This window comes from Polyodon spathula, chromosome 23, assembly GCF_017654505.1.
Source record: "Polyodon spathula isolate WHYD16114869_AA chromosome 23, ASM1765450v1, whole genome shotgun sequence".
Classification (NCBI taxonomy): Eukaryota; Metazoa; Chordata; class Actinopteri; order Acipenseriformes; family Polyodontidae; genus Polyodon; species Polyodon spathula.
Genome location: NC_054556.1, coordinates 14476732 through 14500942, shown reverse-complemented (window position 1 = coordinate 14500942; position 24211 = coordinate 14476732). Strand labels below are relative to the sequence as shown.

The 24211-nt window shown below is 36.5% G+C and overlaps 3 protein-coding genes across 3 annotated transcripts; 2 read left to right on the top strand and 1 right to left on the bottom strand.

Annotated features, from left to right (window-relative positions):
• Positions 1-5180: 5180 nt before the first annotated feature.
• Positions 5181-11817, top strand: tatdn2 (TatD DNase domain containing 2). The gene is made up of 6 exons (XM_041225543.1): positions 5181-5696; positions 7556-7966; positions 8761-9681; positions 9935-10062; positions 10629-10812; positions 11613-11817. Exons 1-6 carry the CDS (start codon positions 5262-5264, stop codon positions 11751-11753), a joined length of 2220 nt encoding a protein of 739 aa, XP_041081477.1. The 5' UTR covers positions 5181-5261; the 3' UTR covers positions 11754-11817.
• Positions 11818-15296: 3479 nt separating this feature from the next.
• Positions 15297-16373, bottom strand: ghrl (ghrelin/obestatin prepropeptide). The gene is made up of 4 exons (XM_041225542.1): positions 16260-16373; positions 15797-15910; positions 15579-15687; positions 15297-15388 (listed from the first exon to the last, which is right to left on the bottom strand). The coding sequence occupies exons 1-4, from the start codon at positions 16371-16373 to the stop codon at positions 15297-15299; spliced, it is 429 nt and encodes a 142-aa protein (XP_041081476.1).
• Positions 16374-21926: 5553 nt separating this feature from the next.
• LOC121298274 (coiled-coil domain-containing protein 174-like) lies at positions 21927-23615 on the top strand. The gene is made up of 3 exons (XM_041225305.1): positions 21927-22056; positions 22959-23063; positions 23493-23615. Exons 1-3 carry the CDS (start codon positions 22015-22017, stop codon positions 23595-23597), a joined length of 252 nt encoding a protein of 83 aa, XP_041081239.1. The 5' UTR covers positions 21927-22014; the 3' UTR covers positions 23598-23615.
• The last annotated feature ends 596 nt before the right edge of the window (positions 23616-24211 follow it).

Below are 24211 nucleotides of genomic sequence, written 5' to 3'. Positions count from 1 at the left end.
TAAATGTTGCTTTCGTTGGTTCAGATATTGTTATGAGTGCACTGTCCTGTTTTTTATTTCTTCATAAATATATTTCTTTTTAAACAAAACAATAAAAAATAAATAACAAACTGTTTTCCAGTGCTTTACAAAGCAGTCATGACAAAGCACTATGAAGTGACTGCAGTTGAAAATGCAGAAGGCTTTATAGATGAAGGCATCAATATTTCGGAATTAAGGCCGGTACATACCAGTCGCAATATAATTTTTCATCGGCCGACAAGATATTTACGCAGCGATATGATCATACAAGCCTACAGCTACACAGATGTGATGCGATAGATTTGAAAACTGCCAGATCTATAAAACTATTAAAAATTGCAGCTGACAACAGGGGCGTGGCTAGGAAGATTTTTACTGAGGCAAAGTTTTTTACTGTGTCTAAGGAAACCCTGCGTATCCTGTATGTGTTACAAAGGTTAAAGTTATCATCTATAAAGCCTGGAGAATATTAATGCAAACTGTAAATCACTATAAGACACTAAGTCTTTTTAGCCAGTGACCCACCTTAGATGATGTTTGAAATTTCATGACTCACATTTTTTAGAGATAATGACTTCATATTTGCTATTTGCTACATTGACCTCTGACCTAATTTGGCTGCCATTTTAAGTCACACTGTAAGATTCTGCTTTATGTAGGCAATGGCTACATTAATGACCTACATCGGGAGATGTTCATACAGAACTGGAGGCTGAAATGCAATGTATATAAATGAAACATGTTACACAAAAATGTAGGATTCAAATACTAAATGGATTGCAACAGAAAAGGCTAGAAAGGAATACCAGTACATATTTGATAATCACACAAAATGTCCCATGCATGTTTAAGACTAAAGAAAAAATAGGCAGGCTTTTGCTACAGCTTGCAGCAGTAGGATGTTATATAAATACATTTTTTTCTGAAGCTGATGATGGGGCTGCCTATATCGGTCATTATGTGCTTGTGGTACAAACATGTATTGTTGAACTTTATTCCTGAATGTGTTGCAATCATTAATAACACACTGAGTATATTGACTATCCCTAATCATCAGGTGTCTATATTAGCAGCACTGCAGTGTGGTTTTTCTTCATACACTGAAAATAGGGGTTCCAGATGCTTGCTAGACTTTCCAAACTAATTGCAGCAATCCATTTGACGCAGTTTCAAATGAACTGGTGTGCAAGGAGTTAAAAAGAACAGAAGCATTGATAGCATTCCTGGTAATAGATAAGAGTTGAATGAAGTCACAGACACTATGAGGAACCAAGACACTGTAAATGAGAGTCAGTTCACCCACCATGCACAGCTATCTGAAGGTCAAGCATCTGGGCTTACAATAGATACCATATATCCCTCACGCTTAGCAGAAAAAAACAAGTTCACAGCAGCAATATGTGGATGTTGTAGTACTCGAAGAATTACATTTAAAAGAATGACAGTAAGTAGATGTGCTTGTTATTAGAGAATTTTGGCCTGGTCATAAATATGACAGAAGAAGCTGTGATCGTTGTATGTCTGACGAAGTAAAAAGATCAAGCAAGATCAAGCGCTGCTCCAGGACAAAATGAAGACACTGAAGGCAGATTTAGACTGGATGATGTCATTACAAATACTACTGTACATGATAGTCCAAGAGGATTTTTTATCTGAAGGAAGAACACATGCTGTGCTGGTCCATAAAGGAGAATTAAAAAATAAATGAATAAATAACATTCTGGTGATAACAATATCAGCTGAAGATGCACCCAGCCTTCTAGAACAAGATTTGTTCTTCAGGTGAGAAGTGAAAACTAAAGGTAACGAAAGTTCTTCTAACAGGTCAGTTCAGGCTCTAGCAAAACAACAGGCTTCAATTAAGGGCTATTCACATTATCGCATTTATTCGCTGCGTTTTCTATTGTAAAAAAAAAAATCAAATCTTTGGAATTGAATGCTATCTTTCATACTTGAACTAATCGCTGGAAAAACAAACAAACAAAAAAAAGGTTCGATTTTTTGGATGAAAAACGCCGCGATCACCACCCTGCCCTACTAAATTTGGATATATTCTGAAGGCAATATGGATCAGATGCAGCTGTTTCATGGTTATTGCTCCGAACATAAGAAAGAAGAATTTAGATTCACTTTATAATAACGAGCAACCCTAGGGGAGTAACTTTTACTAGCGCCTTGTGCAAGAGCTGAAAGATACTGTATATATTTATAAAATCTCAAATTGTGTTATTGGTAACAAATAATCTCAACAGTGTTATTGGCAACAAAATTGGAAGTACAGACAGGACTACCAACGCAATCATTTCGATGCATCCTGACTTTTAGATAAATATTTAACTGGTGTTAAATATTTGTTTATCCGATGTTTGTATGCAAATGAGCTTGCCCGCTTTGTGTTTTCATGCGATTTGATAGGCTTGTGTAATACTAATCAAGAAATATGCAAATTTAAGTATTTCAAGAGCGTTTCATATCGCGTGAAAGCACAAAGCAAGCGGAGTGTATTTGCATATGATATTTGCATAGCGGAGTTCATTTGCATATTATGATTGCATAGCTAAATCTCGAGCTTGTATGCAAATCAGTTTGCCCTCTTTGTGCTTTCACGCGATTTGATTGGCTCGTGTAATTGCCAATCGATAAATATGCAAATCTAATCATTACAAGAGCCAATCAAATCGCATGAAAGCACAAAATAGGCGGCGCTCATTTGCATACAAACTCCAGATTTAGCTGGCCAGTTAAATATTTAGGTAAATGTTAAATCCAGTTAAATCTGCTACCTGTTCCAAAATTTCATCTGTAGTTTTAAATGTTTTTTTTTTTTTTTTGTTTTGTTTGATTGTTTTTTTTTTTTTTTCCAGGTCAATTTGTTAGGTTATCAAGTTCATCATCCAATTAGTTAGGTCCTATCAGTAGATATTGAAATATATATATTATATATATATATATATATATATATATATATATATATATATATATATATATATATATATATATAGATACATATAATAATAATAATAATAATAATAATTTTGCAAAACAATTTTACAAAGGTGTACTTAAGGGTTATATAACATTATAGTACACTTTACCGTTCGCCTTTATCTTTTGCTTTTTTATTTAAAAATGTGCCGAGCTCTAGTATAGTACACTTAATAATAAAAAAATAATAAAAACTCTCATAAAAATAAAACAAATAGATAGCAGTTTGCACATGCGCAGTACACAAAGTAGGTATATTTGATAGGTAACGTTGGTATAAATTGACGAGACACCTGTATCTAGTGGATACATAGCGGCTTTAAAGGGTTTAAATATTCTTGCATTTAAAGTATTTATTTTCCTAATAGTAATTTCATTATATTATGTCACTTTTTGTGATGGTTGGATTTTTAAAATACATTTTTGCATTCTTGTATAACACTAGAAAATCAAATATATACATTAACTCTTAATAACCAATGTGCTGACTGGCAATTAGAACATCACATTTCACAAAATACAAACTGTGTGTTAAATTCCGATTGCGAATCGCTGAAGAACCCAGAACGTGCACGTGGTTCCGGTCCGGATCACGACATTCAGGTAGCAAGTCTACTGCAGACGTAACTGCTAACAAGTCAAATACAGGTGGGTGACTTCGTCAGTAAAACAGTCTCAAAAATTGAATTTTTAAATATATAGATCGAATATATCAACTGTGCGAATTGTTAAATAAGGGTTTCTGTACGTCTGTATCTTTTTTATCACCATTGAATATTGTTGTGACAGCTTTTTTTTCAGTTATCGTGAATTAAATTTCTGAATTAATAGAAAGCAATACTCATTAGCAAATACTGTAGTAATAAAACGCATCTGGTATATGGTCAAATGAAACTTGCAAACTAATTTAAAAAGAGGCAACAACGAACCAACCCAAACGTGAGCTGCAGGCCGAAGTTCATTAACACATCGACCAATATTATGTCTATACAATTGAATTGAATACCGTAACCGGCTATTATCGAAAGTATAATTGCTTGCCGTCACGACTGCGGATCAGTAACCTTAGGGATCATGCAAGGGGCCTTAAAAATGTCATTATGTGTTAGGCTTCCGACAACCTAGTGTGTACTGCAAGGAGAGGTATGAGAGCGGGAATGAGGTAAACATGGTGGTAGTCTATCGTGGAGCAACGTTCTCGACAATATATTGAAATATTTCTATTAATTTAAAAAATCACATGTATAAATTTAGGCGTGTAAGGGCTTGGTGGCGGTTGGTTTTTAATTTAAGGTTTAAAAACCTTGAGACCTTATAATTTGTGTGTCTAATGCTAGTGCACATCCCCATCCATGAAATGGGGAATACAAATTTACAGTTTCTTATTTGATTGAAAAAACTGTTAATATGTATTAAAGCAAATACCCAAGAGTCTCATTGATTATTTTGGGGCTAGTGTCTGTCAGAGGTGGGTGGGTGTGTGTGTTTAAAAAAAAAAAAAAAAAAAAAAAAAAACGAAATATATATATATATATATATATATATATATATATATATATATATATATATATATATATATATTTTTAAAGGAAATTTTACAACCATGGGATTTGCAAGTACACAGATTATAGTACAGCACATGAGGATTTTTAAATTCAAACTCCTATAAAATATAGTAGTAATTTGCACTGACTAGTCCTCTCCCAGCTACATGTTACGTTTACTTTTTCAGTTCAACTCCTTTAAAGGAAATCGCAGTTCTGTTTTCTAATTACAACTGACCTATGGGGTAGCAGGTTGATTTATGGCCCTTTTGCACCACTCAGACCAATAAAAAAAAAAAAAAAAAAGACACGTGCCACAAACTGAAAGCATAAACACCATTACAAACTTGCAGACTATTCCAATTTCAGTATACTAGTTGAACTGTCGGTGTACAGCTGTGGCCAAAAGTTTAGCATCACTTAAAATTTTTGATTGAGATTATACAAAAACAAACACCTATATGAAAATAATTCTGATCTGTTATTGAACGTTATGTAATCAAAGAATCTAAAAAATGATATTGCAATAGTCTACCGGAAGCCGTGCTAGTAGTTCAGACGTTCATGTTCTGTTTAGAAATGCCACACTTTAATTTGTCACTTTTGCGTTGAAGTATGTGGAAAATTTACACAGCTGTATGTAATTCAATATGTTAACGTAATGTTATTCAGCAGGTTTCATTCAACTTGGAGGCAAAATTTGTTAGTTGTATGAGGGCTGCAAAATGTTTGGCCATAGTGTACGCTGACACTAAAAACACATTGTCCTGTGTTGTTTTGACTAGGTGCCTCAATATGGACAACAGCAGTAGAAGCAGAAAAGTGAAGTATCGGTGCCCAAGGTCGCAATTCTCTTCACCTAGCAAGTATCGGAGGAGCAGTGCTGGCACTCCCCAGCCATCCTGCTGGTCGCCGGGGGAGGAGGACTCTGAAGATGAGGCTCGCTGTGCATCTCTCAACGTCTCCTCTGGCTCTGCTCACCTGGAGAGTTTGCACAATATTTTCCTGGAGACGCCAAAGTGTAAAACCGCTGCAAGCTCAATACATTATCAGCAAAGTACTCAAGGTGGTGAAGGCAGTCGATCTTCACCGAAGAGTTGCTCTGGGCTTCGGAAGACATTGTTTCGACCACAGACTCCCACCAAGGTAATTCAGTATTTAGGTGAAGTAAATTGTCTTTGGATGTTGATGGATGTAAAACGCGGGTCACTTTTCATGAATCACCACACAACACAATGTAGTGTATCAGGTTTGGTTACTGAAGATACATGTATTATTCATTACTGTCTTTTTACACTTATTGAAAAGAAATATAAAAAAAACAGTTCTCAGTGACACAATCCTTGCCCAACACTGTAAAAAAAAAAAAAAAAAAAGAGCTGTCAGAATCATTAAAGGAAATCACCATGACCTACATCCATATTATGCATATGTTCAATGCACATTTGATACAGTCAGATGCCTCTGTACAACCCCACATTCGAATACTCTCAAGAAGGAATGTCCTAACCAATCAAAATCAAATGAGCCTTTCTCTGGATAACATTCTTGTGTTCTAAATGATGCTAAAGATTGTCTTTAGCATGTTTCATTAGAATTGTATAAGGTCTGCTTCATACTGGAAGTACAGACTTGGATACATGCATACATACCTACCTACCTACCTACACATGGGACCTACTTATCATTTCTCCAGGGAGATGCACCCTGGTTTAATAATAATGGCAAACTGCAGTTGTATAACTTTTTTGACTAATAGAGCCATACGGATTACCAGGGAGCTTTTTTTCTTTTTTTTTTTTATAGCCCTACAACAAAAAAAAGTATATTTGACTAAATGGTAGAAACTACAGTAAGATACAGTTGTGTGTAAATGTATTGGAACGCATGAATATTTGTTATTTATATTCTTTATATATCTACCTGTATGAAAACCTCAGGGTGAAAGAATTTCGATTTCAGTCAGTAGCCAGTGATAGAGAAACAATAGACACGTGTGAAAATATTAGACCACTTTTTGTGCTTTTAATTAGGCATCTTAAACAACTTCTAAAACTTCTCCTGCATTTTACCATTTGTGGCTGTGATCCTTTTCTCTTACTGTTTTAAATTAATTGCTTGTGTGGCATATTAGTCATAAATTAAATTACAGTCCTTAATTTGCCTGTTTTGACAATTTGCCAAAATTGAGTTACTGTGGTTTGATTTTATATGCACAACAAATCAAAACTACATAAACAATGGGGTGTTTGAATACATTTACTGTATATCAGTATTAAAATACATCCCTACACTGCATTTTGTTTGTCTTGCCCTTGCAGTCTTTTCAAACTGAAAGCTTTACGTAGGAGACTTCAAAAGAGCCATCTGCTGGACAGTCCTGATGTAAATCCATGTTTTGTGTTGGTTTACTAATTCCCTGATACTAGGGATGGGATGATTTACACTAACTCTGCAATATCATATCGAACAGTGTTTTTTCTTGTAGCCACACGAACACACTAAACTATTCTATGTAGATTTTAAATGGATTTATTATTTCTCTAGTGTGTGCAGTATATGTAAGGTACTGTGGTATCATAGCTTGTAAACGTGGCGGCATGAACTATTTTTGGTTTGTGTACTGTTAAGTAGTTGGGTAAAAAGAAAGTGTGCTACATTCCTTTAACTTAAAATAATCTTATTTTTTAATTCTACAGTAATGTGTACAGAGAAGGCATGATTTATTCTGTGTTATACTGTTATTTACAGTAGCCTTTAGGCTAAAGTTTAAAATAAATTGAGCAGTATAAATGTGCATGTTTTTTTGAATCCCAGGTAACGTGTCCTTCGTTTAGCAAGGGACTACTGTATTTTGTGTTTATTTAACCAAACCAGTAGAATCTAAATGAGTAAACACCACGATAATTTCAATTATTGGGACTCTCTTTATCCTGCGATTATTTCAGAGATTTTCAATATTGTCCCAACCCTACCTGATATTGGTACATTTTCTTATCTTCCAGAAAAAAACTTCTGAAAACACACCCAGTAAATCCTCCACCTCAGGTCGCTGTTCAGAACAGAATAATACGTTGACATCGGGTAACAAATTGAAAACCAGAACGCCAGAAGATGGATTGAAAGTCATATACCTTAAAGCCATCTCTGCAGCGTTTGGAAAAGACATGCGGAAAAAAACCCACCTGGAGCTTAATGAAACCACAAGCACTGCTGCTGAAGCAGAACAAGACAAAAAGTCTTTGGAACTGGATGATTCAGGAAGCAACGATGAACTCTCTTGCTGTTCACTTATGAAGGATGATGAACAAACTAAAGGTGAAAGTGATGCTGGGGTGGGAAAATGTCCTTCTCCTTTGGTGTTCATTGATGTAGGAGAAGACAAGGAAGCTTATCTTACAGGAAACCTCACAAGGGTAAGTGATATGTAAAGGCAAAACGTTTGGTCCTTCCGTAGATAGACACATTTAGAACGGGATACCATTGTATGATGTTGCGCTGAAAGTACTTAAGAAAAAAAAAAACATAAATTCAATGACAAACGTTTTTGATGATGTATTGTTCATTGTCTGGAAGGTAAGCAGTCAATATCAAATTTATATCGGTCATAGGGAAGCATCCTTTGATTTGTATGTAAAGCCTGCTTGTCCGTGATAGCTGAACATTGAGCATCCCCATAGTTTTGCATGTTTTAGTTACAATGGATCTTTGGTAAGTTTTGCCTAGTTTATCATTATGTCCGTATCTAATATGTTTAATTTTACATACAGTAAGGTCTGTTAAACCCTTTGAGGGGGATGTGGACACATGTGAAAATGCTTTAACCTACTAATCTTTGAAAAAGAGCGCATTGAATTTATGGATTTACATTCACTGTTTTTTTATGAAAATGTGCATCGAATGACACTTTCCTTGTTTTAATTTTGAATTGCTAAAAAAAGAAAAAATGGGCACTTCCCCTATTTACCACACTAGTGAGGAAACTCTTGGAAGAATTAACCATTTAATCTAGAACGTGAGCAGACCATTCGTCCCATCCATGACTGACTAGGTCCTATAAATGCTGATTGATCTGAAAACTTCATGTCATGTTGGAAATCTAAAAGGATCCCAGTGATTCGGCATCAACAACATGGCTAGGTCCCCCATTCTAGGTCTAGAAGACACTACAATGACTTTAAACCACATTTTTTTTGCATTTGTCTAACAGAGTGTTGTATTGAAAGGCCAGGAATCGGATGGAGCTGACTGGTCAGATGTCGATGACCCGGTCACTGTAGTGACATTTTCACAGGACGAGGATTGTGTTACAAGCAGCCCGAAGAAAGGAAAGTATGATGATTCACCTCCAGCACTTGAATATGTGGGGAACCCACTGCCTTCCTATATGAGCCCCTGGACCAGTCAACCAGGGAACTGGCGTGGTAGACCCCAAACGCCCACTGCATCACCCAGCATGATGAAGAGGAGCGCTGGCTATCAAAGCAGCTCCAGCAACGATTCCTACAGGCTCTCTGAGAAATACAGAGCCAGCACCCCTTTGCCACTATATAACTCCAGGGATTCTGGCTCTTTTTATCAAAGGGCCTCCCAGTCGTATTCTTTTGACTATTCTGGCTGCTCGCAAGAAGGTACCAGGAGAGATTTAGACTCCAGCGTGGCATCTTACAATTCAATCTTTGATATTTCAACCTTTGAGGGCAGTAGTTCTACCTCGTTGAATTCTACACCGGCATGTGATTTCATCACCACATCCACAAGACCTCGACAGCACGGCTTTATTGACACGCACTGCCACCTGGATATGCTGTATGCCAAGCTGACTTTTAAAGGGACCTTTGCCGCATTCCGGAACCTCTACCACAGCACTTTCCCTGTGGAATTCGAAGGCTGCATTGCTGATTTTTGTAATCCCCGTCACATCATTAGAGATCGTCTCTGGGGAGAATTGTTGAAGGAAGAGAAAGTTTGGGGGGCTTTTGGTTGTCACCCACACTTTGCTCGTTACTATACAGAAGCACACGAGAGAGCCATACTTGATGCTATGAGACACCCCAAAGCGATTGCGTTTGGTGAAATGGGACTGGACTATTCACACAAGTGCACCACAGAAGTCTTCAAGCAAAAACAGGTGTAGTAAATTATCATCTTGTTGTTTGTGTGATTGCATTGTTTTGTGCTACTGGAAAACCTTGGTTATCCAATTGGAACCAGGGAGTTCACAAGTAATAAATTGCAACTGCAATTTTTTTAATGACTTTCCCTGTCAACTCCTGAAAATAATCTCAATCGGAGTAAAGTTTTTATTTTGTATTGTGACGTTTTCTTACACCAGAGTTGGTAAGGTTATGTTTAATGCAAGCTGTCTTGTTTTTCTTCTCTAGGTGTTTGAGAGGCAGCTCCGCTTGGCGGTATCTATGAGGAAGCCCCTTGTTATACACTGCAGGAATGCTGATGAAGACTTGTTTGAGATTATGAAGAAGCTTGTGCCCAGGGACTACAAGATCCACAGGTAGCGAACACGACTAAATTACCTCAGAGTTACTAGCATGAAAACAAGGAAACCACACAGTCTGGAGGAGAATGGGTATAAAAATGTGTCATTCCGTCACAACTCCATGGGCAATTTGAACACAGCAACGCCTCAGACGTTGATGAAAACTGACACTTAGAATTATTTTATTGGAAAACATTTCAGATTGCAACTTGGAACAGTGGGTTCAGAAGAGGGTCATAGCTTTTACCAAAATCTCTATCCCTCCAGGTAACAGGTTTAATCAAAATCTCTATCCCTCCAGGTAACAGGTTTAATCAAAATCTGAACACAGGGCTGTGTTCGGGGTTTCATAATTTGTCCAGTGACCCCATAGTGGTAATATCTATACTTTACAGTAAATCTGTGGAAATACACATAATCACTGGCCCAAGTTTTGTGGTTCAAGTTACATTTCACAAGATATACTGTAGCACACATTATAGCTCTCTAACAAGAAACACTGCCAAAAGGGATGACCCTGTAGGCAGTTCTGGAGAACGGTTTGTGTTTCCATTTTGAATGCTGCATGTTTCTTGCTTCAGGCACTGCTTCACAGACAGCTATGATGTGATCGAGCCTTTTCTCGAGGAGTTTCCTAATCTCTCAGTGGGGTTCACAGCCCTGGTCACCTACCCTCGTGCTGTCCAAACTAAAGAGGCCGTGAGAAGGATACCACTGGACAGAATAGTTGTAGAAACGGATGCGCCTTACTTCCTGCCTAGACAAGTGAGTGCTTTTATAAGAATGGTATGTGTTGAGGTTTAGTCTGTTCTAGCATAGCTGTTTTTGAATGACTCCTTTTCAGTGTCTGGATCCAAAAGACTTTTCAGCTAGTGCCTTCTGCAGAGAACAGTGTTTGGGTGTTTTGAAGTTATGGACAATTCCAAATGCAAATGAAATGAAATAAATGTGCCCAACCAGAAATGAGATCCTGGCTGTTTTGTATTTGTAGTTTTATTAAAAATATTAGTTTATTGAAATTATGCAATGGACTGAGAAATGTAAAGGTTGTAAGAGCTAAATAACAATTAGTGATGAATCCATGAAATAATCCACTGTTCAAGTCGTTTAACCCACTGAAAACATTTCTAATTCAGCTGATCGTCATTCAGATATCATTGCCAAATACCACAACCCCATTGATTGTCCTCCACATCTCTGCAATTAAACTAGTCTGTATTAACAAGTTCATTGAATTTCAGATAGGAAAATAAGCAGTCTGATGCTGTGGACTGGTTTCTTTGAGGAAATCCACAGTACATTGATGAATCGGAAACATTTGAAAATGTATCTTATAAAGGAATCCCAATGTTGAATTCTGTTTTAGAAGTATAACCCAATGGCATATTGCTGGATTTTAACCCACTTATAAGGCCATAAAATGTAATGAGACTGGTACAAGCATGTTCCAGTGTAAAGTGTTTTCTCCATGTCAGTTATTTACACCTGTAATGCGTGTATTACTGCATTCCAAATAGCAAGGAATGTCCGTACAGAATAATAGCTGCTTGTTTCTGTTTGTCTAGGTTTCTAAAAGAGTGTGCACGTATTCCCACCCAGGGCTTGCACTGTGCACAGTCAAAGAGATCGCCAATGTGAAAGCTATGAAGCTGTCAACTGTGTTATCAGCACTGAGACAAAACACTACTGGTTTGTATGGGGTGTAGAGCTCTTTAGCAATTAGCAATCTGATGTTTAAACATAACCCGTTTTATTTTAAATAACAAAATGGAATATTTACAGAATTATACAACACAATGACTTATTTTGTAAAAGGCAATTCAAGCCAACAATGGTTCTCTCTTTGTTAGTTGAAAAAATAAAAACACAAAAATACTGGTTGTTGTTGTTGTTATTTTTATATACAAGGTATTTTAATTTAACATAGAAAAATGAATATTTTTTTTATTTTTTGGAAAGAAAATATACCATAACTCTTGTACAGATAGAACGTCAAAAGCAGATTTAAAACAGTGTTGGTTACAGACTTGTGTGGTCTTGTGAATTTTTTTTACAGTATACAATTCTAGCAAATTATAATTTTATATCTTTTAAGCAAGGCTTATAATAGCAAAAATTGTTATGTTATATTCCATGCAATTGAAACTAATAAATGTGGAAGAAATTTAAATAAAAATGGTTAAACTTGGGCACGTTCTTAAAGAATTTTCTATTTTTGAAAGGTGATAAATTTCACAGTGTTACAAAACAGCACAGACAGGATGTGAAAGTTCAGAGGTTCTATTTTTTTTTGTTATGGAGTCCCCTTAACTGGCTGTAGCAAAAGGTTACTATTTGTACATTAAACAGATTACACTGTGACAGTAATGATAGGTTTCAATAGTTTTGCCAAACTGACCAAACTGCTTGAATGTTTGCTTAAAGAAACCTTTTGTTTATATTCCATAGTAGTTTTGTAAAATTAACAGGTGTTTTCTTTATTTAGTTTTATGTATTTTTTAACAAAAAAAAAAAATTGAAAATTATACCCCCCAAGTGCCTATTTTTTTTCTAAATGTGACAGTTGCAATGGCACCAGTAAAACTGATCGTGTTAATGAGATTATTATTTTTGAAATTGTAATTCATTGCCAGGGCTTTTCTTGTTTCAGTTTTTCAATGTACCTGGTTATTAGAGAATGGGGCTCTGGTATAGTAGACCCTGCAGTATCTTGATGGGTTTTGTTAAATAACCAAGAAAATTGTGTGTTGAGAGTAAAGGTGTTCAGACATAAACTTGGAATAATCTGTTTTTAACAACTGGCTAGCTTTCTAACATTTGGAAACCTGAATGAATAAACTTACTTTAACCTTCTTTAACTTGTATGTCCTTTTGATACTTCTAATTATTCATCCTTTTACATTTTTGCACATTTATACTACCTTTTAAAAGCAGAAAAATTGGGTGTTTTTATAAAATGAATATCTTCTTTCACTAACATTAATGTTTAGTTTTCAATTCTTACTTTGTTTCAATTGATCACATTCCTAACTTAGTTTTTAAAGGTTTTAGCTCAGTTTGGTCTATTGCAGTATTCTCAATTCAAGACCATTACAGTATTCTTCTATTTAGTTCCTCACAAGAGCTTTTTGTGCAAGACGGAGAATAATTTGCTGGCAGTTGCGTTGTGCTGGATTGAGTTCATTGCTGCTGCTAACGGGTTGGGTGGTTTGTGTTTCTTTTTCATTGCAGGTGTTGAAAGGGACACTAATAATCAAGTTACATTTAGGGGGTGATGTAAGAATACGTGCAAAGTGATTTGCGGGTGCAAAACCCCCATTGCTGCCGTGTTTAGCAGCCTTAAAGTCTGATTTTACTGGCCGCTAAAAATGCGGCATATGTAAAGAATGGGGTTCACCTGGTGTTCTCACCCGCTATCAAATTTGCACTTTGCCAAGTATTTATCCATTAATTATATTGAAATGCATTCAAATGAAAAGAGCATAGAATTGGACAGGGCAGGCCAATACATAAAATTTCCTACGGATACTAGCATAACTGATCTTGTGTGAGGCTTTTCCAAACAACTCCTTTTCAGGTTGACCTCAGCCGTAAGGACTCTCAGCTCCTCGGAAAGGATTTTGCTGCCCTTCCTGACTTCTTTTTTTAAATTTTTTTTTTTGCTTTGTTTTTGTGCTCCACAAATGTCATACAGCGACTGTTGTCTGTACTCCTAACTGCAATGAGACCCTCATTATCGTAATTGTGGGTCACTACTTTTGTGTCTTGAGTAATTTGCATTGCCCTTAAGCTTTAATAGGACACAGTACAAAAGAACTGCCTGGCCGCAATGCAATTTGAATTTTGCATTTTGAATTATTTGCACTGCGTCTATACGTAAATCACCCCTTAGTCTCATACTGATTATGCAAGTTCCATGGTGGGGAACTAACTAGAAGCACCAGAAAACAGTGCAAAGATCCTGGCTGAGCTCAAACCTTTTATAAATAAGTTTCAAGGATGGAATGAAAAACAAGAATTGGAAACCATATAACAAGAATGTAAGTGGGTGGAGGGATTATGTCATTCGGTATTGCCTATTTGTTCTACCTGAAAATCAGGGAGGAAGCACCTTTTTCCTGTAAGAATGCTCTGAGAATATCAATTGCTAGAAAACAGTAAATGCACACTATACACAGTTTAAAAAAAAAAAAAGAAGCATAAAATTGTCTGCAGGAAGTTTATTATAAATTTAACATTACACAATTCTGTATGGTTTACACCACGTCTAATGCCATTTTGCAAGGAGCAAAAAAGAAATAATGAATTGCACATACACAATGCTGATACAGAAACACACATATATGGTAATTCATGGACCATCTTGTATTGAAAGCATCCCCAGTCAGTTCAATTAAGCATTCCAGTGCTGCCAGTTTTCAGATTACTGATCTGAAAGAAAAACAATTACTTTTTTTCAAGCAATTAAAACTAAATACAAAAAAAGCACAAGGTCATAAGTAAAGTGAAAGTAGACCTACTACACGAGTTGAGTGTATCACATTGTGCTGTAAATTGGTATGCCAGAGGTTTACCAGATACACTCAAAAGCCCCCAATGTTGTTGAAAGCATATACATACAGTAAGTTTAGAAAATGGCAAGACTAGAGGGCACAAGCTCATTGGCTAACAAGTGTTCCAACCTGTGCAGACATGTCACCACACCAGCACAGCTCGGAACTTTGGCTGATTCCCATGACAACCAATTCACTTTTGGTTGAGTGAAGGGGGTGCCACTTTATAAGTGCAATAACACTCTTATTAATCACGGATGAGAAATCAACCAATTGCCATTAAGGGTTTGTCAAAATTTGAGTACATCTCGTGTATATAAGTTATCCAGGGCATATAGCATCATTTATATTTAAAAAAAACTAAAAAAAAACTTTATGTTAAACAGTAGTTCAAGTGTACAATTTTAATATGATTTATAATAAGGTAGTCCGTTGTGTTCTAGGTGTCTCTTATTACAACATAAATCATTCTGCACGCTTGAGCTGACAGAACCGCTCAGCTTTGTGGTCCTCCAGCCCAACAAGAAGAGACACCCTACACACAACGTATTAACATATAACAAGAACATTTACAGCAGCCCATTAATGCTCGTCCGGTTCCTAGCGGCTGATTGATACCAAAACTTTATCAAGTCTGGTCTTGTAACCCTTTTCATTTCCTTACCGGTTCCCTCTATACATGTTAGTTGTCTTCCACTATCCAGAATTAAAATCTTGCATCCTGTCCTTGAACTCCACCTGTTTGGCCAGCAGGTCCAGCACAGACAGGATGTGAATGTTCAGAGGTTCTATTTTTTTTTTGTTAGGGAGTCCCCTTAACTGGCTGTAGCAAAAGGTTACTATTTGTACATTAAACAGATTACACTGTGACAGTAATGATAGGTTTCAATAATTTTGCGATACCCTCTGAGCAATCTCTATGGCCCCTAGTTTGATACCCACTGTACCAGTCGACACTTATAAAGGACTGTATAGTACCTTCACTATTATCAGTTAGAACGTCCTCTGTGAGTTTTTGCAACAGGTGCCCATACTCCTGATACTGAGATTCTGACATCGGGATACCGATTTCAAAAGGAGCACTGAACTGGAAGACAAGAAAGACTATTACAATACAAGTTTAGTTATTTCTGTAATACTGCGCTAGAAATGTGACATTCATTAACCCTTTATTATAAATCACTGGATACACATACCATTATTTTGTTGTCTCCAATGTCATGAAATTGCCCTTCCAAAATCTCCACTGTGCTTTCTGAATCTCGACGTGTCATCTTGGGTGCAGCGGGCTTTTTCACAGGCTTTCCCAGCTGGGATTCAAACAAAAGAAGCTAAACTTCAAATCAACTCAAACAATCAGTTAGCAAATTTCACAAAAAAAAAAAAAAAAAAAAAAAAAAAGCAAACAACTGTAAGTTCTGACCAAAATATTTCATGTTTAAAAAACAGTGAAAACAAAACACAATTTTAATGTCTGAAACAATTGCTTGCGTAAAAGTTTCCAAAAGGGAATTGAAGTTAACTTGGATTTTATATCACATTCATTGAACCAAACCTTGTTGCTTTTTGTAGATCGCAACTGAAACAGAAATACTCTAATACAACAACTAACAAAAGTCTAATGTACATGCTGATAGTTCTATACACACACACTAGTACCTGAGGCTTGGTACCAGCAGGACTCAGGAAGCTTGATCCAGCATCTACTTGTTCTGTCCCAAGTGCCAGGATGCAGATGAAGAGGAATCCACATGCAGCAAATCTAAGCATCATGGTGAAAGAATGAGATTGGCACCTTTGAAATCAAGAAAACATGGAAGTTAGTTCATGAAGTGGACGCAGAACAATCTACTCAACTTCAGAATATCCATTTTACAAGCTGGGCTTCTGCATAGAAAAACCATCACTTAATTGACAGTGCAACGTCCGTAAACAAGGGTTACATTTTACACTAAACCATCATTCTTTATGTTCCTTTATTAAGAAGGAAGGCGTCCAGTTTGTTTACATCATCCAAAGGAAGGTGTCAAGCTTCCTACACTCTTGAATCCTGCTTGCCACTATAACTTGCAATGGCTGGAGGTTATAAATGACCAGGAAACAAAAGTAGACATTAAATTGATTGAAGTTGACCAAATAATTCCATAAATCTTACCTGCTGTGCTCTTTCATTGTTATAGCAATCTCAACTGTCAGACCCTAGTCTTGTACTGTTCAGTGATGTTCAATGCAATTTCTTTATTCTTGCATGTAATAAATGCCTTGTATCTTATGACTAGTTTGTGAAATTATTCTTACAAATCAGCTACTAACCAGGAAAGCTGAGATGAGCTGAATGGCCTGCTCTCGTTCCTAACTTTTCTTACCCTCTTCTGCTTTAAAGACATTTTACATTCAATGACAAACATTTTGACTAGAAGTCTTTTTCAAAGTCTTCAGAACGTGTGTATTTTAGTATTTCTAAATATTCAGAATTATTGAGTCTTTAATAGTTGGATGAAATATGTCTAGAAAGAAGAACAATAGTTCAACAATTAAAACCTGAAAATGTAACATTCCCCACCACTGTGCACCTTATTGCAGCCCCTCTCTGACGCATCTGTTTCTTGGAGAATTGAAAGAGGTTTCACCTACCTGATACGGTTCGGTCCTTGCTTCTTGTTCTGTGGGTAGTCTGCTGCTGTAATTTATACCCATGTGTGTTTGCGCTTCTCATTGATAACGATAGTGATTTGTCCCAATAGGGTTCATTGTGAAATACCCAGGAAGCTTGTAGTGATAGCACTAATGTCACAGCAAATAAAGGGTAGTGTTAAAAACGTGCATAGGGTTAGAGCAGCGTTAATGTAGGTCTGTTTAATCTTTTTAAGCATTAGTTAAACAGCAAAGCACATTTGAAATTTGCAAAAACACAGACGGTCTTGAAATCTGAGCGTCACTTCTATTAAAAAATGTTCTTTGATTAGGCCTGCAAGGGAAAAAAGAGGACAACACATTCCTAACTGCACGTGCAGTGTTGGGGGGTATCGCAGTGTGTGTAACGCATTGCTGCAGAGCATCCAAGTGACCCGCACTTCACAGCTCAGGTCCATAAATTGGCATTAAAATCTGCAGACCAGCGACAGTCATTGTACAAAATAAAACATGTATGTAAGATCACTGTTTGTGTGGGGTAAAGAAAAAAATCTAAATTTGTCATTATCAACACACGATTGGATGTACACTTCATTCACTGATGGGTTCTGTAATTCAAATTGCAAATGATATCATTTGAAATGAACTAATGCTGTTGTTTTCTTTTACTTTTATTGATTTGAAATGTATTTTTAATAATGTAGGTCAGATTGATCAGATTAACCCTGTTGCCCCTTTGTCATAGAGTAAAAACATCTCTTACATGTCCAATACTGTCATGTACTTGTATGAAGGTATAGGAGTATTTACTATTGGTTTTTGATTGACAATATGTATTACTTTTACATTAATGTCATGTGTAAGCAAATTGGTTTTACAAATACTAATTTAGTCCAAATTAGTTTAGATAACATATGTAATAGATACTGTTGAGAAGGTCCAGTTAATTAGTTAGGAAATCGAAAATGATGGGGTGTACTGTATTTGATGCTTTGCATCACCTAGAATTTTAGGATTGAGACATCATTTTTAAAAAATAACTATTTTAACATAATTTAAGAAACTACAAAATCATATTGCAGAAGTCTACTGGTTGCCATAATAGTAGTACAGAATTTCTTGTTAGATTTTGAAATGTAACATTTTTCAATTTTTGTCAGTGTTTTGTTATGTATATGGAAGTCACAAAGCGGTATTTAATTCAATATGTCAACGTAACACTTTGACATATTTTCATTGGACTTTATGAAGTAAAGTTAGTTAATACTATAGGGTGGTGCAACATATTTGGCCATAGCTGTAGCTGCAGCCTACAGTGCTTCCAGAGCGCAACCAAATTAAACACGACACAATTCGCGCTAGCATGTCCCCACACCTTCCCTCCCCAGTGCTCATACTCCATGTTATCACTTGTAACCGCTGGCTGTTAAACTTGTCTTTGTCTTTAAGAGCAATCCTGTTTTCACTAACTTGGCTCATTTTGTGCATGTAAAGTGTTTTTGTTCACATTTTAAATAATTCCAGTGCACACAAATTAAGGAGTTGTTTTATTGTAGTTCCAGTAACACACCCATTGGTTTCTGCATGTACCTTAACTTTAAAGTCTGTTTGTGACAATCGGGAAAGGACACTTGCTGTTTTGGTGCTGTTCTGGAGTGTTTCTGTGTTATGTGTTGTGTTATTTTATTAGTTAGTTAGTTGTGTATTTTAAAGTTTATGGTTCTTCATTTGCTTGTATGTGTCTGCTGCCATGTATTACGTTCCCTTCTGTAAATGTTACTTTATTTGTATTCATTTATTTTGTGTTTATCCAGGGACTGCCAATGAAAATCATAAATGTTACATATTGTACATTGTCCCTGTCAAATAAATACATAAATACAAAAAAATAAATAAATAAATAAATAAATACATAAAAACATAAGCCCCCTGCTTGCTGGACCACAGTACTATGTACTCACTGTCCCTCTTGACAGTTTTGTGTGACCATGCTGTCGACTTGCAACTGACTCCGCTGTCTTCATTAAAAAGAGATTTCCACAATTCCTTAATGTTTGCATTACGTGTAAATATTGATAATTCTACAGCCACATGTGGTAAGTTAAATACAGAATGTGATTCCAGTGTTATTTTTAAATACCAATGTGTTACCTAGCACTGCTAAACACAGTAAGGTTTTCACACAGTTAAACACACAGTTTTCCTCAGTTTTCACAAAAGCATTAGTATTTAACAACTTTTTGCCCACTAAAGCAGGTGAAAATACTGACTTACACCAAGAAAACCTATTACTTTACCTTGAAAATGTATTGAATTTAAACACAAGAGGGTTTTAGTGTAATATGGCGCAGTCTGTTTTACATACTGAACGTCAGTAGTGATGCAGGTCAACTTCACCACTTTTACATGATTTGCATTCATAGAGAACAGAAAAAACAAATCAATTACAAATAAAAACCTAAAAAGTCTTCATTAGATAAGTATTCACCCCCTTTGCTATGACACTTCTAAATAAGCTCAGGTGCAACCAATTGCCTTCAGAATTCACACAATGAGTTAAATGGAGTCCATCTGTGTGCAATAAAAGTGGTTCACATGATTGCACATTAAATACACCTGTCTCTGTAAGGTCCCACAGTTGGGTAGTGCATTCAAAGTAAAGATACTACCATGAAGACAACTGAGCTTTCAGAACAACTCTGGGAAAAAGTTGTGGAAAGGCACAGATCAGGGGAGGGGTATAAATAGATTTCAAAGACATTGAAATATCCTTGGACATAGTCAGGTCGATCATTAAGAAGTGGAAGGTATATGGCACCACCCAGAATCTGCTTACAGCAGGCCGTCCTCCCAAACTGAGCAGTCGGGTAAGAAAGGCATTGGTCAGAGAAGCCACCAAGAGGCCAATGACAACTCTGAAAGACCTACAGCATTACATGGCTGAGATGGGAGAAACTGTCCATGTGTCAACAATAGCTGAGGTACTCCACAAATCTGGCCTGTATGGAAGAGTGGCAAGAAGGAAGCCATTTCTGAAAAAAGCCCATGTAAAATCCCACTTGGAATTTGCAAAAAGGCATGTGGCAAAGGATTCTGTGGTCCAATGAAACAAAAATTGAACTATTTGGCCTAAATGCAAAGTGTTATGTCTAAGGCAAACCCAACACAGCACATCACCCAGGTAACACCATCCCTACTGTGAAGCATAGTGGTGGCAGCATCATGTTATGGGGATGCTTTTCATCAGCAAGGACTGGGTAGCTTGTCAGGGTAGAGGGCAAAATGGATGGAGCTAAATATAGGCAAATCCTTGAGGAAAACCTGCTTCAGTCTGCAAAAGACCTAAGACTGGGACGGAGATTCACCTTTCAGTAGGACAATGACCCCAAGCTCACAGCCAAAGCGACACTGGAGTGGCTTAAAAACAAAAAAGTGAATGTCCTAGAGTGGCCCAGTCAAAGCCCAGACTTGAATCCGATTGAGAATCTATGACAAGACTTGAAGATTGCTGTTCACCAACGATCTCAATCCAGCTTGACAGAGCTTGAACAATTTTGCCAAGAAGAATGGGTGAATATTGCACAATCCAGATGTGCAAACATGGTAGAGACTTACCCCAAAAGACTCACAGCTGTAATTGCTGCCAAAGGTGGTTCTACCAAGAATTGACTCAGGGGGGTGAATACTTATCTAACCAAGACATTCCTGTTTTTTTATTTATTTTTTTTTCATTAACTGTTGTTCACAATAAAAAAATATCTTGCCTCTTCAAAGTATTGAGTAGGTTGCGTAAAGCAAAGGAAACAAATCCTATTTAAATGCATCAAGATTTATATTACTATACATCCAGGGAATTGTATTATGTTCATCTTGAAAATGCATTAAGATATTATTTTACTATACAGTTAAATAGGTGTTGTAACTAGGAGAACACTAAAACCTACGGTGCTGTTTGTCAAATGTTTTATTTGATCGCTATGGTCTGTCTCTATGCACGGGGAGATGTGTGGTTGTTGTTTTATGATTCTTATCAGTGAAAATACATGATTTTGTTCATTTAGGTTGCTGTGGTATATTCAGTTCAATTGGATTGTAGTTCAAATATTAAAACACAGTTTCAACACATTCATACTTACCTGAACAAACTCAGCTCATCGAGAAAACAGGTTGAAATATTTAAAATTAGCTCTGCATAATAATCCCACTAAGGGCAATACAAGTTCTGTTTCAGTGGAAAGTTTGCTCCACCTTTATTACTAAAAGAAAACTATCACACAATTCATAAAGCACTTGAGCTGTGACTTGGCACATATCCACATTTTCATGATAATACAGTAGTTGTATTATTTTGGTACACTATTATGACATATAAACCATGTTACTGTAATAACTGAACATGATAATTATATATATATATATATATATATATATATATATATATATATATATATATATATATATATATATATATAATTGCCAATTATATACGAAGTCGGTCGGTCTCTCTCTCTCAGATATAGGATTCCATTTGTATGAAAGGAACTTTACTTAAAATACTAACAGTGTATTATAGCGATTTAAGGCATTTGTTGAAAAGTTCAATGTTATTCAGTATCGAAAAATAATGCATACGTTATACCGCGTACACTTTGTTGAGTGCTATTAAAACACGTGATAGTCGACCACGCCTCTACCAAAAGCAGCACCTCAACAACATGGCGGATAAGCGGAAGAAGAATTTGTGTTGATCATACATGCAGTATAACTCAATTTATCCACAATGGACAAGAGAAAGAAACAGTTTGATGTTACTGCAGCTTCGGTAAGTACTTTCTAAACACGCAAAACCTTGATTGTGTAAAATCTTGTGTGCGATTGTAATGGTAGGATGTAGCGTTTGTGATGGCTGACGTTGGCTCTGTTGTGACAAGCAGTCTGTTTTTTGTTTGTCTTCCCTATACCTTGCTTTTAATAAAAACACCTGCGGCGTTCAGAAAAAAAAAAAAAAACTAATTCCCACTTACTGGCAGAGTGAACCTCTAAACAAGCTACTAGCGCTCAGGCTGGCCAATGACCCAAAATATAGCAACAGAAAGCAAGCTGAGTTTGTACTACTGTTAACACTCGTGGGTTACATCCCCACAAGTCCTGAGTTCAGTTATTGCATTCATAATAAAACGCATGGTTTTGAATTACATGTATTCTAAAGTACACTTAATTTTTCAATGTCGTGGAAAATCTGATTTTTCGCTGCTGGCTGTACATTGTGCCTTCATGTCTGTATACACATCACTGCAAGTGGTTGAGGTGAGGTGAGGCTATTTGCACCACCCCTTTGAAATAGGTTAAGGCTGGTTAAGGTGCTAACTTCAGGAGAGTACCTGTTTGAGTCCAATCCTGTTACACAAGCAAGACCGCGCTATCTACACGAACCACAAGCTGTGCTTGTGCGGTCTAGGCAGGACAATGTGTGTGTTCTGTATGGGCCAAAATACACAGAGATATCCACTATTGATTACGTAAGAAGTATAGCTCCTTTTTAGTCTCTACTCTACTAAATTGTCTTACTTTTAACATGTCGAATACAAAGTGTAAAGTTCTAGATTAAAACTGGGGATAGTCTTATTTGTGACTACAAAGTCAGGAGTGAACATATTCAATATTGTGAAAGTGAATGTTGCTTATGGAGCTGTACTCCCTCTGCACTTTGTATGCTTCATTCAGCTGGTGGACCTGAAAGCTGAACTTTACAGAAAGCAGGAGGCGTTTAAACAAGAAAAGTTGGTCAAAGATACCGGAGCCCCACTGAAACCTAAACCCACAAACAAGGTATGTCACTCCTGTTTGCAGCTTAGTAAACCCATGCAGTTAGTTTATGAATCTACTAGGCAGTATTTTAAATCTTGGGAGAAGTATTTCTCCCTGTCAGTCTTAAGCAAAGGCATTCCTTGTCCCAGAATCGTTAATAATCATGGTCCTGTGCTTAAACATGCGTTTGAGATTGTTAGCTGTTACTGGCCTTCACCCAGACATTGGAAACTTGTATTTGAATATAGCAGTATTTCAGCCACTTATCTTTTGAATAATAATAATAATAGACCTAGGGTATGTTGAAAGAAACACAATGAACATTCATTATTGACCAGTAGGCTGCTAAAAATGTGCCATAGTTTTGTTTGGATCTGGTGTACAGTTTTAATAAACTGTCGTGGGCCACTGGAGTTCTGTACCCACCTGTTGTAACTGCTGCCCTTGTAGAAGAGCAGTATCTGGAATAAACAGAATGAAGGGGTGTCGGACAGAGCTGAGAAAGATGTGGAGCAGAAGACTGAAGAAGAGAACACACTGGACAAGTCAAAGTAAGAGCTGTCATTAACAGCTTTTAAAAATAAAAATATAGTTTTTCTGAAGTTCAATTTAAAAGTAGGAATTGGTAGAGATTTTGAAATAACAAGAGCATGGTAAACAGTGTGTGTGTGTAGATATGTGTATTGTTCTTATATTTTTTATTCCATCAAATAAAGTTTCTTCCTGTGCAATTTGAAACAGAAGCTTTGTAGAAGCAAACTTTATTAATGATGCAATGTTGAGCAGAAACGATATACAAAACCTCCTGCCCACCCACACAAGTTTAGAAACTATGCCTTTTTACAGCAAACCAACATATCCGATTGAAAGAATGATAGCACATTACAGACACTTATATAGCAATAGTTGTTATATATGTGATTTTAAAACCTTTTACCTAACAAAGCAGTGATAAGAACGTTATGTTGTACTGCACATGTTGCGTCTTTCTGCATCTGTCTCTGTTATTTTTCCTATTGCTTTGTAAATACAGAGTCAATCAAAAATGTGTGTGTGTGTAACAGAGACAGCGTCCCATCACTGGCTTCGAGCGCATGCGTATGTTTGTAGGAACCAGTCACATGCTCCACCTGCTGTGTTTGGTATCTCACGATAAAAGGGAGACGCTT